General features: G+C 36.6%; 1 protein-coding gene across 3 annotated transcripts in view; it reads right to left on the reverse strand.

Moving 5' to 3' along the window:
* LOC150088830 (constitutive coactivator of PPAR-gamma-like protein 1 homolog) overlaps positions 1–17563 on the reverse strand; it is a 283787-nt gene that overhangs the window by 23712 nt on the left and 242512 nt on the right. For all 3 annotated transcript variants that reach the window (XM_090369687.1, XM_090369686.1, XM_090369688.1), the window contains exon 12: positions 12971–13177. In XM_090369687.1, the coding sequence (XP_090225813.1) occupies positions 12971–13177 (207 nt within the window). The remainder of the gene's footprint in view (positions 1–12970; positions 13178–17563) is intronic.

Consider the following 17563-nt stretch of genomic DNA (forward strand, 5'->3'; position numbering starts at 1 on the left):
TAACAACACAATATTTGAAAGAGTTTGTTTATGCATGGGTACTGCACTTACATCATTTCTACTACCCAGGTAGTATGAATGCATCGTTTATTCTTATCTCATATTGTGATCACCTTCACAACGAGTTGCCGAGGTATTGCACTGCTTTGAATAAGTAATGCTTCACCAGTGGAGAAGAGTAATGTTACCTATTCTTGGTGGATACCACCACCCAAGATGGTACTGTTTTGAATTTGTTGGCTTACTCATCGGTGGGTGGGCAGGTACCCTGTTGTCGCAATAGTGACAACCCAGTTATGAAGTATAAGTCCACAATATGAGAGATGCTTGATGGTGTGCATGGTTTAATATAAAACTATTTCTTGACTAAATGTCCAAGAGTATAAAAGAGTTTGTATATGGATGGGTAAGGCACTTCATCATTTCTACTACTCAGGTAGTATATGAATGCATCGTTTATTTATATCTCATATTGTGACCACCTTCACAACAAGTTGCCGATGTATTGCACTGCTTTGAATAAGTAACGTTTCACCAGTGGAGAAGACTCTGACTCTTATTTTTAGATTAAACCATCCACACCTTCAAGCATCTCTCATATTGTGGACCTATACTTCATATGTGGGTTGTCACTATTACAACAGAGTACCTGCCCACCCACCAATGAGTAAGCCAACAAGTTTCGAAACGGTGCTGTCTGGGTGGTGGTATCTGCCAAGAATAAGTAACATCAGTCTTTTCCACTGGTGAAGCCTTACTTATTTAAAAGCAGTGCAATACCTCAGCAACTCATTGTGAAGGTGATCACAATATGAGATAAAAATAAACAATGCATTCATGCCACCTGGGTAGTAGAAATGAAGTAAGTGCAGTGCCCATGCATAAATAAACTTTCATACTCTCAGACATTTAGTCAAGAAATATTTTTAAAATACAGTCTTTATTTGAACAATAAATAAGAACAAGAACACAATGTTATTTTAACTAAAGTAAATTTTCAAAACTTTAAAAGGTTGTGTAGCTTTCTGTGGATCAAAAAGAAAGAAAAAAAACTTCAAATATAATAAGACTGAGGGGCAGAAGTATGTTAGGATCTCTGATATTCTAGAAACTGTATTTGCCTGGGAAAGGAAATCTAAATACAAGATTTTTAGGAAGTTTTCATGAAATAAAAGGCCAAGATTAAGGGTTGCTGTTTGGGGGGGGGGGGAAGAAATAGCTTCAGCCAGTATATCTAAATATCTAACCTGACCAGTTTCTCTTGAGTAATACTGTCAGAGATCAAATGATCAAAAATTTAGCCTCCCTAGAAATCATGGATGTACTACACAAAAACAAATATGATAAAATACTCAAAAAAAATCCAAATTTGCCATTAACTCATGGAAAAACTTTCTCAGCTTAGGACAGATAGTAGCATATGTATTACTAAAGCAGACAAATGCTGTTATAATTCGCCAAAAGATCACTCATAGAAACGTTCTCATTCATTTCTTAAATATACATGGTCTTGTTCTAACTTCAATGGTGTCCATTTCTACTAGTTTCCTAAAGATCCACTTTTTACCTGACAGGATCTTTATTAGTTACCTCAACCACACTCATCTCAATTACCCCCAATTATTCACTCTGATTTTTTTTGCCTTCAAAGGCTGTACTTGTGCATATGTCCACTCTGATATTCCTCAGCAACTTCCTAATTTGGTATCTCCTCTGGCTTAAAATCTCTCTGCTCTTTTCTGTCCAATTCATCTGTTGCCTCTACTGTTCTCCCAACTCTACTAATCACTCTGAACTCCTTAACTTCCTTTCTCTGAAACTTGTCTTTCACGAGTCTAACTTTCATAATACTGAAGTAATTTTTCGGGGTGATTTTAATGTTCACAACTCCAGGTAGTCAAGAAGCCGAGGCTCTAGTGATTACTAAATGACCTCACACAGTTTGTTCATTTACTTAATGCCAGAACAATCCTAACCATGAAGTCGACACTGACCATAACTTGTTGATATCTCTTCCCAAATGGAACCCCTCTCTCATGGCCATTCTCAGCCTTGTGCTGTTTGGCACCAGAGTAATGAAAATGAGATGATCTAGATGATTTCCATTGCTCATTTTCCTTGGCTGAATTTGTTTTAAATCTTCTAGTCCCAATGTTTGACTAATGATGAAATTATTCTTGTAAGGATGAAATTCTTTTTCTGCATTCCACAATAAAATCTCATCCTTCATCAAATGTTGCTGTTTTCTGATAAAGTCTGTTGAAAGATAAGAATTCATATTTTAGCATTAAATCAGCTCACACACCAACCATAAGAATAAGTATTTACTGTAACTAAAATATTTACAAATTAAAATAAATTATATACATGTAAAAAAAAAAAAAAAAAAAACATTAAAACTGTGATAAAATCCTTGAGATAAAATACACTAAAATAAACCGGATTAAAAGAGATAAAAACGATAAAAATCTCTGGAGCTTTCGGAAGCATCGGCTTCTTTTCTCAGCAGTAACAAAGGCTGTTCAAGGTAAAAATGCAGCATACTGTAATGAGTTGATATCCAAATCTCCAGCTTCATTTTCTATGTAAACTAAACCTTGCACCAATTGTAAAACAGTTATTAATCAAACCAAACTTGATTTTGAATAGGTTAAGAGCATAAAACTTGCTTCTTGTTCCCAATGATAGTTAAGCTTCTGATTTCTTGACAAAGCTATTTTCTGCAACTTTTGCACATTTATACTCCCACCAACGTTACAACCTGATGATTCTATTGCATCCCCAGCTAAAAAAATAAAGGTGACTTATTAGCATCCTACTTTCTTCTAACTCTTGTATCAAAGATCTTGGTAAATCACCTTCTACCATACCCAATGCCTCTTGTGCCTTCTAACAGAAATTCTGATGGCATATCTCCACTTGTCTACAAAATCTGTGCACCTCAGTTTGCTCCTGTTCTGTGGTGCCTTTCTATACTTTCTTACTGCACTCTAAATTAATCACAGAAGTCTTGAATGCTTATATACCATTCAAAAAATATCCACGAGGAAAATTCCAAGTTGGATGAATAAGGATATTGCCAGATTACTTGAGCAGAAAAAGATGGCATGGAAAAGTTACAGAGCAATAAAAAGTACTGAAGCCTATAATAGCTACAAATTGATCTGTAATAGTGCCACAGAAAAGGTTAGGCTGGCAAAAGTAGATTATGAGAAATCACTGGCAAAGAGAATGAAGGCTGAGGATAAGGAATTCTTCACATATATAAATGCAAAGAGAAGGATAAACCAGATCAGACCATTATGGATTGGACATGGGATAGTATTAGATACCCCAGCTGAAGTTCCAGATGAACTCAATAGTTACTTTGCATCAATATATATACAGAAGAAAAACCCTTTGTGTCAATGAGAAATTATGGGAGAGAAGTTGATAAAAATGTAGTAGTAGTGGCATGTGATGCAAGAAAGCAAGTGTATGAGCTTATGCAGCATCAGCCAAAAAAAAAAATCACACCATTCCCTCCAAATGCCTGTCCAGTTCCTCCTTAAATTTATTTAACCTATCAACTTCCACAACACAGATGGAAGTTTGTTTCAGCAATTAATCACCCGTTGGCTAAAGGCAAATTTCTGCACATACATTCTACATCTTTCTTTTCTTAATTTGAATTTATGCCCCCTAAGGTTCGTAATTTGAACAAGTGGAAGGATCCCATCATAATTCAGCATGCGCAATCCATTCAAGGCCTTATACACCTCAATCAGATCACCACGCAGGTGCCTAGTCTCCAGCTACCGCAATTTGCAGAACTTAAGCCTCTCTTGGTAAGAGGATCTCTTCATTCCCCTCACCAATCTTGTTGCCCTTTTCTGTACACCCTCAAGCAAATCTATATCTTTCCTAAAATGAGGCCTCCAGACCTGTACGCAGTACTCAAGGTGTGGCCTGACCATTGCCTTATACAGAGGGACAATCACCTCCTCCTCCCTGCTAGCAAAATTCCTATATATCATTGACAAAACACCATGACCTGCTCTGGCAGCCTGTCTGCATTGCTCAGAAAACTTCATATCTGACTGCACAATTACTCCCAGGTCTTTTTCATTTTCTACCACCTTAAGTGTAGTACCACACAGTTGGTACGTTTCTCTGGGGTTACTTCTACCCATATGCAGTACTCTGCATTTGTCAATGTTAAACTTCAGTTGTCACTTCTCAGCCCATTTGCTCAACTTATCTAGATCCAGTTGGAGTAGCATACCGTCTTTACCTTTGTTAACAACCCTGCCCACCTTTTTTTGTATTATCTGCAAACTTTAACCCTGATATTCCTTCATCAATATCATTGATGAATGCACAAAACAACAATGGGTCCAGCACCAAACTCTGGGGAACTCCACTAATAACATTTGTCCATGAAGAGCAGTGTCAATTGATTACCACTCTGTCTCTGTCGTCTCCCCCTAAACCATCGCCGACTGGGCTGGCCGGGTGGGTAAAGTGCCTGTCTGGCAACCCAAAGGTAGCGGGTTCGAATCCCGCCTCGGGCTTGGATCAAAGTACTGCAAAAACCTTGGGAGGAGCATTATGGCCACAGAAGCTGATGCGCCAACAACTACCAAAAAAAAAAATTAAGCCATCCCTTTATCCATTGTAGCAACTTACCCTTAATGCCATACCTCTCCAATTTGTACAGCAGTCTTCCATATGCAACCGTATCAAAAGCTTTCCTAAAATCGAACTATATGATATCAAAATTATTTTTGACATTCAGTTCCTTTGTGACCATATCATAGTATCCAATCAAATTTGTCAGACAAGACTTTCCCTTAACAAACCCATGCTGTGTCTGAATTATTGCTGCAGTCTTGCCTAGATGATCCTGCAATGCATCTTTAACCAGTGACTCCATTATTTTACCCAGAACAGAAGTTAAACTAACTGGTCTGTAATTACTCGTGTCACCCTTCGATCCCCCTTTGTGAACTGGGGATACATTTGCACATCTCCAGTCCATGGGAACCTCCCCTGAGTCCAAGGATGCTCTCATAATTATGGCTAAGGGTTTGCTTAGTTGCTTTGCCACCTCCTTTAATATAAGGAGGCGGCAAAGGTGGCAGTAGTAGGGGAAAATCATGGAGGCAATGATCAAGGGTGGAATTCAGGATCATTTAGATAGAAATGGAATTCTAAAGGATACTCAGCATGGTTTTGTAAAGGGAAAATCATGTTTAACTAATCTGGTTAGCTGTTTTGAGAGGATCACTCAAGAACTGGACTTAGGAAATAATTGACACTGTTAATTTGGATTTCAGCAGAGCATAAGACCCAGTCCCACATGAGTGGTTATTTTATAAGCTGGAACAGGTTGGAATCACAGGGAAAATCCTTAGATGGATAGTTGGATGGCTTCGGGGCAGGTGGCAGAGGGGTGTGATAAATGGTTATTCCTTGGAATGGGTTGACGTAAGAAGTGGGGTTCCTCAAGGATCAATATTAGGACCACTGTTATTTTATTTTTGATTTTCATAACTGACATTGATAAATGACTTTCATAAATGACTTAATGGAGTTGAACTAAAGCCATTAGTGGAGGAAAGGGACTTGGATGTTACAATACAATGAGACATGAAGTTTTCTAAGCACTGTAGACAGGTTGCAAGGAAGGCACATTGTGTCCTATCGATGATTTATCGAACAATTGCTAGTAGGGAAAAGGACATCATAATCCCATTATATAAGGCTATTGTTAGACCACACTTGGAATACTGTGTTTAAGTATGGAGACTGCACCTAAAGAAAGACATTGTGCTTCTTGAAAGGGTCCAAAGACTGGTAACTCGCTTGATGAGATCAGCAAAAGGGGGTCAATATGAGGAAACACTTTGAATGTGTGGGTTGCAGAGCTTGGAGACTTGGTACCTTAGAGGGGACACAACTGAGATGTTTAAGGCTCTGAGAGGCACATGAATAAGGATGAAATTTTCGTGGTTATAAATGATTCTAGAGAACAAGGGGTCATAATTTCAAGTTATGGGGGAGATGTTTAGACTAGATTACAGGAAGTTTTATTTTAGTCAGCGAGTTATAAATTACTGGAATAAGTTACCTACGGCAGGAGGAGGGAAATGCATAGGTTGTCTATATCCTTTTCTCTTATTATTTATTTATTTTATAAAAATGTTCTTCATATTATTATTATTTTATTTTTAAATTATTTATTTATTTATTTATTTATATATTTTTGGCTGGTGCAGCAATTATCATACTACTGCACTTGCCTCTACTGTTTCCAAAGTAATGGAGAAATTCAACTACCAACTCTTAAACTATCTGAAACCTTCCATATAATCAATGATTACCAAGATGAAGTCCATCACTGTCAATCCACTGGCAATATTAGCTTATGTTACTCATCTTTGTACAAATTTGATGAAACACAAGCAATTGTTCTTGATATTCCTAAGGTTTATGATTATGTCTGGCATAAAGGTCTTCTAAACAAGCTCTGATCTTATGGATTGTCAACTGTTATTCCCAATTAGGGTATCCAGTTTTGTCTCTGAACATTCACTGCAGGTGATGGTAGACAGCTAGTGTTCTGACTTCTCCATTAATGCTGGTGTTTCTTAATGTTCTGGTCTTTCCCCCACTCTTTCACTCTTGTAAAAACAGTGTGGCAATCGGAAAATGAGACTGATGTTATGAGATGAGCACTGGTGCTGCCATCTACTAGAAGTAAATATGAAATGTAAGAGTGATTATTCCTCAAGCACTGCAGTCAATGTCAGCAGAAATTGCTGCCATTTCCGAATGTAGTGTGAGCTGAACAGCAAGTCTCTCTCTGTCTGTGCTGTGGAGAGACAATGGACCAAAGAGTAAACATCAAGTATTGTGTTCAACTGGGCCACAGAAACATTTCAAATGATGAAATAAGTGTATGAAGAGAATTGTCTGTCTTGTGCATGTGGGTTCATGTGGCATAAATATTTTGCCCATGGAAGAGAATCACTGGAAGACAATGAACATTTGGGCCCAGCAAAAACAATTTGAACACATGACTCATGTGCAACGTTCTGAATGATTTCAGAAGTTCTGTGCATTAATAAGAAAATCACTTGACAGATAATAACCCAGGATTTGAAGAAAATGAAGGTCTGCATGCAGTTTGTTCCGCATTCATTAAGAGATGGTCAATGGCAAGCACGAGTTGAACACCATAGAGAACTCACTGAAGCAACTGAATTAGATTGTTACGGGTTACAAGATGTGGTTTTCAGCAGGACACCACAATAAAGTGAGAAAGTGTGGAGTGGAAGTCGGCAAACTCTCCCAAAACCAAAAAATTTGTCAAGAAAGGTCAAAAATCAAAACCATGCTCATCATTTTCTTTGATAAGAGAATTGTACACAAATAATTTGTGCCCAATGGCCGAAGTGTTACTGTTGGCTACTATCTCGATGTTTTGAGACATTTGTTTCAGAGAATCCATCATGTGTGGCCTCAGTATGAAGACTGCAGTTGATTCCTCTTGCACGACAATGCACCAAGCTACAGGACTCACTGTTCAGGAGTTTTTGGCTATCAAAAAATTCTGCATACTGTCACACTCACCATATTCACCAGATATAGCCCCATTCAACTTCTTTTTGTTCTAGAAGCTCAAAGCACCACTGAAAGGCTGTTATTTCCATGACATCGACACCATTCAAAGAGCCATGATGAGAATATTGAACAGTAACACCAGGCATTGTCTTCCACCAGTTGCTTTGTGATCATTGCATGCAGTATGTAGATACAGAGGGAAGTTAATTTGAATAAACCAAGGTTAGTTTACTCATATATGGGATCATTATTTTTTTTTTTTTTCTAGCATCAGTCTTGTTTTCCAATTGCTACACAGTGTGTTAAGGATCTTCCACTGACTGGATTTCCAGTCAATGGAATGAAGAAAACTTAGTTAACTTCAATTCCTCTGAAACTCAACCACACCTTATGTCTGGCAAAAATGTCATGCTGCCTCCAAGTTCATCTTTGAGGACAGATTTCTAGAAGTGATCACATATCTCTATTAGGAATTACCGTGATTCTAATCAATTTCTCTCTCTTGGCATAAGCACATCTACAAATATTGCTTCCTTTGTAGCAAAAAAAAACTGGGCCTTCATTTTGACATTACTTTTTTTTGTAAACATTTACTATGTACAAATTTCAAACCTGCCCTACCATAGAATATTGTTTCCCACATCTCAGATGGCAACCCCAAAACCTCTCTCAAGCTTCTAGACTATTCAAAAGAGGCTAGTCAGGGTTGATTAATGATCAGTATCTTAAAAAATCTCTTATATTAATAAGTAATTTAATAACCCACTTGTTTTATACCAAGGAGGCCACTTGAGGATAAAATCAGAAAGTCAGAAAAATATTTATATTTGACCAGAACTTCTGAATATCATATTCTGGAATTTATCCTTTGGATACACACTTTTTTTAACGGTAGAAGCCCTTTTACTCAACGTAACTGGGACCAGTATGTGTACATTTGTTTACATACAAAAAAAAAAAAAAAATAATAATAATCAGTAATTTTTCAACTTTTAAGATGATGAAATGTGACACTTTGCAGCAATACCCAGTACATTTTATTTTATTATATTTCCCAAACTTCATATTGTTTACTGCTGAATTAGGCTTTGTTCAATTATAATGTATCTAGGGCAATATAGTTAAAGAGGCCTGTGTGCTCTGGATTCATTATGGCGAGTTATTTACGTAGCACAGAGCAAAACGGAAGACAGAATAAATAAATGACAAGTTTAATATTAAATTGTAAAACATATATATTAAATACATACAGTAAAAATAGCTTTCAGTTATTATGGTAACCTTTATCAGTCAAACTGACAGTTTAGGAACGGAGAACATAGGGGCACATAATGCCAGTCACATATATAGTCATATACATCACACAGTTCACTATACATGACTGGCACTACACACCCTTATGTTCTACGTTTCTGAACTGTCAGTTTGACTGTTGAAAGGTACCATAATAACCGAAAGCTATTTGTACTGTATGTATTTAATATATGTGTTTTACAATTTAATATTAAACCTGTCATTTATTTATTCTGTCTTCCGTTTTGCTCTTTGCTACATAATAACTCACCATATCTAGGGCAATTTTGGCTGCTTAATGAAAAATTTTTGGCTCTGGATCCCTTTTTCTTCATATTTAGACCTGTCTGTTTCTGACATGTGGGTGTATGATTTCTTAACTGTCCATAATAATTTCCAAACAAATGGGTGGTGATATGTTGGAAAATGGCTTTTCCTGTGTCTGGGGATAAACTGTGACTGATCAATGATCGAAATACAACCTCCTTGTTTTGAGTTCATAACTGCTATTATCACTTTGAAGAGATAGTGCTTGTGATCTGAAACGCAATTAACACGCATTTTTTCTTCCTTTTATGTTTCCGTTTCTTATGTGCCACTAGAGCTACTTCACCGCTGTCCCCAGATCAAGTTTTGAATTGAATTAATTAAAAATATATAACTAATTTATTGAAAAAATATATAACTAATTTATTGAAAAAATATATAACTATTTTTCTTTATTCTTCTGAGGATATTATGTGGTTTTTGTAATTTTGGCATAACAGGGATATAGTAGCAATATTTTATTAGTCATTCCCGAGTTATGTAAAACTCGACTTAAGTAAAAAGTCCTGGAACATATCTCTTAGGTATGTCAGTATTCTAGCAAAAATGTATTCAACACATAATTAAACTGGAAAATTGTGTCGGGAAACTGACTGTACAGTAAGTCCGGGGACTTACTATACTTTCAATAGAATTCATAAGTGGTTCACCTTGCTCTTCAGAGAGACAGTCAGTTTCCCAACACAAATTTTCTAGTTTAATTATGTGTTGAATATATTTTTACTAGAATCCTGCTGTGACAGTTTGTATTGCTGATCATGTCAGTTTGATATCAGCAAGTCTGAAAGTCAAATTTTCTCACTTAACTTTTTCTTTTACCTACAGTCAATGTGTATTAAGTGGTGTAACTTGCTTTGCTGTTTCACCAATTCATACTTTGCTTATTGGAGGCTTGAAGTGGTGAAACCCATGTTTAGTCTCTAGAGCAAAGTTTCCGGCATCCCCCCCCCCATACTTCTCCTTCAACCCATGCACGGTACTAAGTACTATAGGTTTTGATATCTTTTGTGTTTGGGGTTTTCATAAAAAAAAAAAAAAAAAAATCTTGTTTAAGCAAACCTGATCAGTTTGATTTCCAGTAGGTTTAGGCCAGGAAAATAAAGTTATTTCCCAATTTTAACCTGAATCACAAGGTTTAGTTTCCAAATACACATTTTCCAGTTTAATTACACGTTGAATGCATTTTTAATTATTCAACATGTAATTGATCAATCCCAATCAATCCCTTTCTCCAAACTATTGTAAGCAGTTCTTGCAGAACACTATGATATGAGGAACATTATGAATACAAATCATAATTGTATTCAATGTAAAAAAAAAAAAAAAAAAAAGATAAAGTGCAGCCATTATCAACCCACTACAGGATGGAAGCCACCTCAACAATTCATTCTGAGGGAAATGGACCATAATCTGCCATGCTGGTCCAGTGCGGGTTGGCAGATCGACCGTATTCAGCAGTCAGGGGCTTGAACCCCAGTCTACTCAAGGAGCGTGTGCTACTGCACTCCCGCTCCTGACCACTCGGCTATGGAAATGTATAACTACATAAATATTCTAAAAAATTCTGATTTTTAAAATTTTTTTTTCTTTGAATATTTGGAAGCAATCCAGTTTGAAACAAAAGTATGAAACTCTCCACCTGTCATAATACTTTTTTAAAATCAGTTTTAGACTGAAACAGCAATTCTGAATTTGACATAAATATTTCTTTTCTCCTGCATCCATTAAATTTTCCTTTATTTTTCAAGATTTGGGTTTGACAATGTCTACAATATTTCTTTATTAATCTCCGAAGCCATATACCCATCTCAAACAATCATGATGATGAGCAATAATATCCACTCTATCTTTCGTTTCCTTGCTTCTTAGCTCAGATTCAGCTGCTTGTTTAAAATGCAAAAACATGATGATGCACTATCACTAAACTGAATTTCCTACTCTGATCAATTTAATATTTCTATAACTGTTGGATATCTGTTATGTAGTTTAGTTTAGTGAATTATGTTGTGTACTCTCATGTACTGTCCATAAACCCTAAAATATTGTAATCATAAATAATCAAATTTTAAATACTGAGAATGGCAATATTTAAACAGCACACATTATTACTGATTTAATTATTCGACACTGATTTCTCAGTGATGCTGAATTAACAATGAAGTGTGAAGTGTTATGTCACAGTGCCATGATCCTCAAGGGATATGTTTTGCTTGTATCAAAAGATAACAGAATCAACTGTTTAAATATAAAATTTTTTAACTGTATCCCCAATTCATAAAGGGGGATCAAAAGGTAACGTAAGTAATTACAGACCTGTAAGCTTAAAGGCTGTTCCAGGGAAAATAATGGAATCATTGGTTAAAGAAATAATACAGGACCATCTGGACAGGCATGCAATTATATTTCGATCATACTGCAATCACAGCATGGATTTGTTAAGGGGCGGCCTTGTCTAACCAATCTGATAGGTTACTATGGTGCAGTGACCAAGGAACTGGAGGCAAAAAATAATTCTGACATCATATACTTGGATTTCAGGAAGGCTTTTGATACTGTTGCACATACGAGACTGCTGTACAAACTGGAGCAATGTGGCATTAAGGGCAAGTTACTGCTCTGGATAAAGTGATGGTTAAGTGGAAAAGACAGTAGTTATCAATGGGCACTGCTCTTTGTGGACTAATGTTATTAGTGCAGATCCCGAGGGTTCAATGCTGGGCCCATTGTTGTTGTTTTCAATATTTATCAATGATACTAATAAAGGTATATTAGGCTTAATGTCTAAGTTTGCAGATGATACAAAGCTTGGCAGGGTGGTTAATGAGTCATCAGGGTGAGCTACTGCAACAAAATCTTGAAAATTTGGGCAGATGGGCTGAGAAATGCCAGTTGAAGCTTAAAATTGACAAATGCAAGGTACTGCATTTGTCAATTTGTCAATAGCTTATCAACTATGTGGTACTGCACATGAATAGCAGTAACCCCAGAGTAGCTTATCAACTATGTGGTACTACACTCAGGGTAGTGGAGAATTAAAAAGACCTTGGGGGTAACTGTACAGTCAGACATGAAATTCTCTGGGCAGTGCATATATGCTGCCAGAACAGCTCACGAAGTCTTGTCAATGATATATAGAAACTTTACTAGCAAGGATAAGGAAGTGATTATCCCTTTGTATAAGGCCATGGTTAGGCTCATCTTGAGTACTGTATACAGGTTTGGAGGCCTCACTTTAAGGATGTAGATCTGTTGTAAGGGGTGCAGAGGACACCCAGACTGGTGAAGAGAACAAACATGTGCCTAAAAAAGGCTTCAGTTCTGAAAATGCAGCATCTCAAGACTAGGTACCTGCGGGGGAATCTGAATGAGGTGTTTAAAGCTTTGAATGGATTGATTATGCTGAATGTTAATGGACCATAACTTTCTTGCATCATTTGCCATTACTACTATTTACTACAATTTCTAGAGATGTATGAATTCCAATTACCGACAAACAGGTATCTCATATAATATTATATTGTAAATATACAACTGAACATGTACATTTTAGTTTATGTGATGTCCTAATTTATCTTGAGGGCTGATTTTAGATATAAATCATTGTACTGTCTTACTAGTATGCAACAGAACAAGTACTGCATTGCTTTATTTTGCTGGTTGCCCCTCTAATATTGACCTCTCAAAATGCAAAATGAACTAAAAATTTATCAAATTTATCAAAATTAAATTTTAAAAAAATTACCTGATTATCACACAAATCTATGAGATTCTTGGCACCATTTGCTTTGAGCAACTTACGATGAAAAAGTTTTCCATCAAAGAATAACCAAGGGCAACACATTAGCCATGGTATTGGGGCACCACAAGCATCATTGGCAAATATTGCACACTCAGCTCCTTGCATAAATAATGCAGCTAGCAAAACACCACGGGAAGTCACTAGAGGAAGCTGCAGTGTAAAAAATAAAAATAAAATAAAAAATAGAGAGCAATGTAATAAGAGTATAACAAGGTGCTGCAAAAGTTCATGTGACTTTTTAAAGGTAAATTTTTAAAGAAAAAAACACTATTAAAATGTCTGAATATCAATTTTACAGTATTTTTATTGCTCTTTCAGACTAAAACAATAAAACAAGTAGAGATTTTTAAATGACCTCCTTGAATAAATTTCTGAAAATGCTTGTAAAAAAAAAAAAAAAAAAAAAACAGTTTCCACTAGTTTCTATGAGCAACACCACCTCCCCACCTCAAGTGAGCACCACAGTGTGCAAATTTTAGCTAAACTTGAGGATATTTCAGCAGGTCAAGACAAAAAAAAAAAAAAAAACCAACTAGAGGCCACGCTTGAAATGTGATAAAGCCAGGGAGATCAGCATTGCACCATTCTTAAATGTTTTGAACATTGTGCAGAGGCACGCAGTTCAAAGGGGGGGTCCAGAAAATTTATTGCCCGCAATTCACCGTCAGCAATTAATTGCTAGCAGTTTATCGCATAAACAATTTATAGTCTACAAATGATCACTAGCATATTTCACCGTCTAGAAGCAATGAGTTGTGTTTGGTCAAATCATAAAGTTATTTTTTATTTAAGTTTCTGCCTTAAGCTATGATTAGCATATTTTTGGAATTCTATGAACTATGAGGGAATAGTACAGAAATAAAAAAAAAAAACAAAAAAAAAAACACATGTATGGAAATTTAATTTAATAGGTAGATTATGTATTTTAATAGTTACAGGTATCACAAAAATAGTAAAAAATCCATTATTTAAACAATATAACAATTGGTCAATTTTAAACTAAACTAATAACATTAGGTATGTCATAGTACACTGTAAAAAATTCAAAATGAATGTTTATGCAATCTTCAGAATCAGTCACGTTGGGTTAATTAATTACTAAGAAACCACAATATTTACAACACAGTATGTACATTATTAATAAGAAACATTATGCGCTATACCTCTTAGATAATCAACAATATCACCCCGCTCATCACATGCACTAACAAGCCTTTTAATTTGTTCATCACAATACTTCTTTTTCTTGTTGCCCGGATCACTTCCACTTAAATATTGTTCAATGTATATTTCGTTAATACTTTCTTTTTTAATGAAATCGATAAATTTTCAAATGTTGGGATGATAACCAGCGACTTGTTCCTTAAATCTTCTATGCCACCCTTCAACAGAATTATTCGTTCTTGGTAATCCTTCAAGAACAAGCTGGTGTACGCTCCACATTTCATGGGAATACTTTGGTGGTCGACGAAGATGTCGTCTGGTTGGGCTTCCAACCCATGTATCCTCAAAATTATTATTATTATTAGCTATATGGTGTAAGGAAGCCTGAGGCTTATGCTGCACCAGCCAAAAAAAAAAAAAAATTCCCTGAGTTACCCTGAGAGAGAGAACTAGAAGGGAATCACCAAGAAAGAGAAGAATGATGATATCCAGCTCAGGACCCTGGGAGTGCTTATGGAGACATTTGACATCTTAGTAATTTTGTCCTCAGATGAAAAAGCAGAAACTTTCTGCGACGTGCAAGCATATAAATCGGCTTCCAAATCTGGCAAGCATTCAATTGACACCTGAGGGTTTAAATTTACATATCCCAAATGTACATTATTTACTCTTGTGTGAATTGTCGTCTGACAAAGATTTGTCACCCTCAATGCAGTAAATATAAATTTAAAATGAGCAATAATGTAATATTTAAAAAATAAAGAATCAAACACCACAAACACAACAGTTTATTTAAATGTCCTCTTCAGATAGTCAAACCAGTCTCGCCAAGGCCACAATACTAACATAGAGGGCACGGCAAATGTACAAACGCCTGTGCAGGTATTTAAAACAATATTAAAACCAATAGGTGAAATTTTTAAGACTACTGTGGCTGCGCAGTGCTGGATTTTGGTGTTCGAAGGTCCAAGGCACTTTTATTCCGAAATGTGCTAGGGGGGGGGGCAAAATGTTTCTTCTATTTTAACACTGACTGCAAATCACATCAATTAACGTGATTCAAGTTTCAACTAAAATAAATGATACACCGCCTCAATTGACGGAGCGACCATCACTTCGATTCTTCTAGTTTTGAGAACAGTTGCTAGATAGGCTATCTAAGATAGCCTATGCATATTGAATTGAAGCTCCCAGAGTCGATTGCGCACATGTTTTCTCAGCTCATTTTTCGTTAGTCACAGTGAAAAGAGTGAAGCATTGTGTTTTTTTAATTTTATTTTTCCCTTCCTTCTTAGGCCCTAAAATTTCGTAGGCTCTAGGCACTATGCCTATGATGCCTAATGGAAAATCCGGACCTGTGGCCACGTTAACCAGTCCCTTGTCTTGGTTGAATATTATTTTAGAAAAAGACGATATTCAGCATTTTCTAAAAAATTAATAAGTGCATAAGAGGTGCTGAAAACCTCTCAAATATAAGTAATTCAGAGGAGACTGAAAATAATGTGTCAAAATAATGTGGCAGAAGGTTATCAAATTGTAGCAGGGTGCTTAATGATCTTGTAATAACTGAGAGCAAAGTGGAAGAGAAATTGCTGAAGTTAAATGTAAGAAAAGCACCTGGGGTGGATGGGATCTATCCAGTTATATTAAAGGAGGTGGCAAAGCAACTAAGCAAACCCTTAGCCATAATTATAAGAGCATCCTTGGACTCAGGGGGGGTTCCCACGGACTGGAGATGTGCAAATGTATCCCCAATTCACAAAGGGGGGATCGAAGGGTGACACGAGTAATTACAGACCAGTTAGTTTAACTTCTGTTCCGGGTAAAATAATGGAGTCGCTGGTTAAAGATGCATTGCAGGATCATCTAGACAAGACTGCAGCAATAATTCAGACACAGCATGGGTTTGTTAAGGGAAAGTCTTGTCTGACAAATTTGATAGGATATTATGATGTGGTTACAAAGGAACTGGATGCAAAAAATAATTTTGATATCATATATTTGGATTTCAGGAAAGCTTTTGACACTGTTGCGCATGGAAGACTATTGTACAAATTGGAGCAGAATGGTATTAAGGGTAAGTTGCTACAATGGATAAAAGGATGGTTTTAAGTGCGAGAAGACAGAGGGTGCTGCTCTTCTTGGACTAATGTTATTAGTGGAGTCCCACGGGGTTCGGTGTTAGGTCCACTGTTGTTTTGTATATTTATCAATGATATTGATGAAGGTATATCAGGCTTAATGTCGAAGTTGCAGATGATACAAAGGTTGGCAGGGTTGTTAATGACAGTAATGGCAGTGTGCTACTGCAACAGGATCTAGATAATTTGGGCAGATGGGCTAAGAAGTGGCAACTGAAGTTTAACCTTGACAAATGCAAAGTACTGCATATGGGTAGAAGTAACCCCAGAGAAACGTACCAACTGTGTGGTACTACACTTAAGGTGGTAGAAAATGAAAAAGACCTGGGAGTAATTGTGCAGTCAGATATGAAGTTCTCTGAGCAATGCAGACAGGCTGCCAGGGCAGGTCATGGAGTTTTGTCAATGATATATAGGAATTTTGCTAGCAGGGAAAAGGAGGTGATTATCCCTCTGTATAAGGCAATGGTCAGGCCATGCGTACAGGTCTGGAGGCCTCATTTTAGGAAGGATGTAGATTTACTTGAGCGTGTACAGAGAAGGGCAACAAGATTGGTGAGGGGAATGAAGGAATCCTCTTACCAAGAGAGGCTTAAGTTCTGCAAATTGCAGTGGCTGGAGACTAGGCACCTGCGTGGTGATCTGATTGAGGTATATAAGGCCTTGAATGGGCTGAGCACGCTGAATTCTGATGGGATCCTTCCACTTGTTCAGATTACGAACCTAAGGGGGCATAAATTCAAATTAAGAAAAGACAGATGTAGAATAGATGTGCGGAAATTTGCCTTTAGCCAGCAGGTGGTTAATTGCTGGAACAAACTTCCATCTGTCGTTGTGGAAGTTGATAGGTTGAATAAATTTAAGGAGGAACTGGACAGGCATTTGGAGGGAATGGTGTGATTTTTTTTTTTTTGGCTGATGCTGCATAAGCTCATACATTTGCTTTCTTGCATCACATGCCACTACTACTACTACTAATTCTAACTCACTAAAGGGGAGGCCAGGACAAGCTGTCCAAGAAAATCCGAAATTATAAATCTTCAATATTGGACATATAAACACAATAATCAATCTATCTTCAATACTATCAACCCCTATAACATATTATAAACACCAATATATAGTTTCAAATAAATATACATTTTTAATCTTCCAGCTTCTTCTTGCGATTCTGGAGGAAAATCACCATTTTCACCCAAATGTTTAAAAACAACCGTCACAATAGGAGTAG

This window comes from Mastigoproctus giganteus, chromosome 3 (genome assembly GCF_048544385.1).
Source record: "Mastigoproctus giganteus isolate SK-2022 chromosome 3, ASM4854438v1, whole genome shotgun sequence".
Lineage (NCBI taxonomy): Eukaryota > Metazoa > Arthropoda > Arachnida > Uropygi > Thelyphonidae > Mastigoproctus > Mastigoproctus giganteus.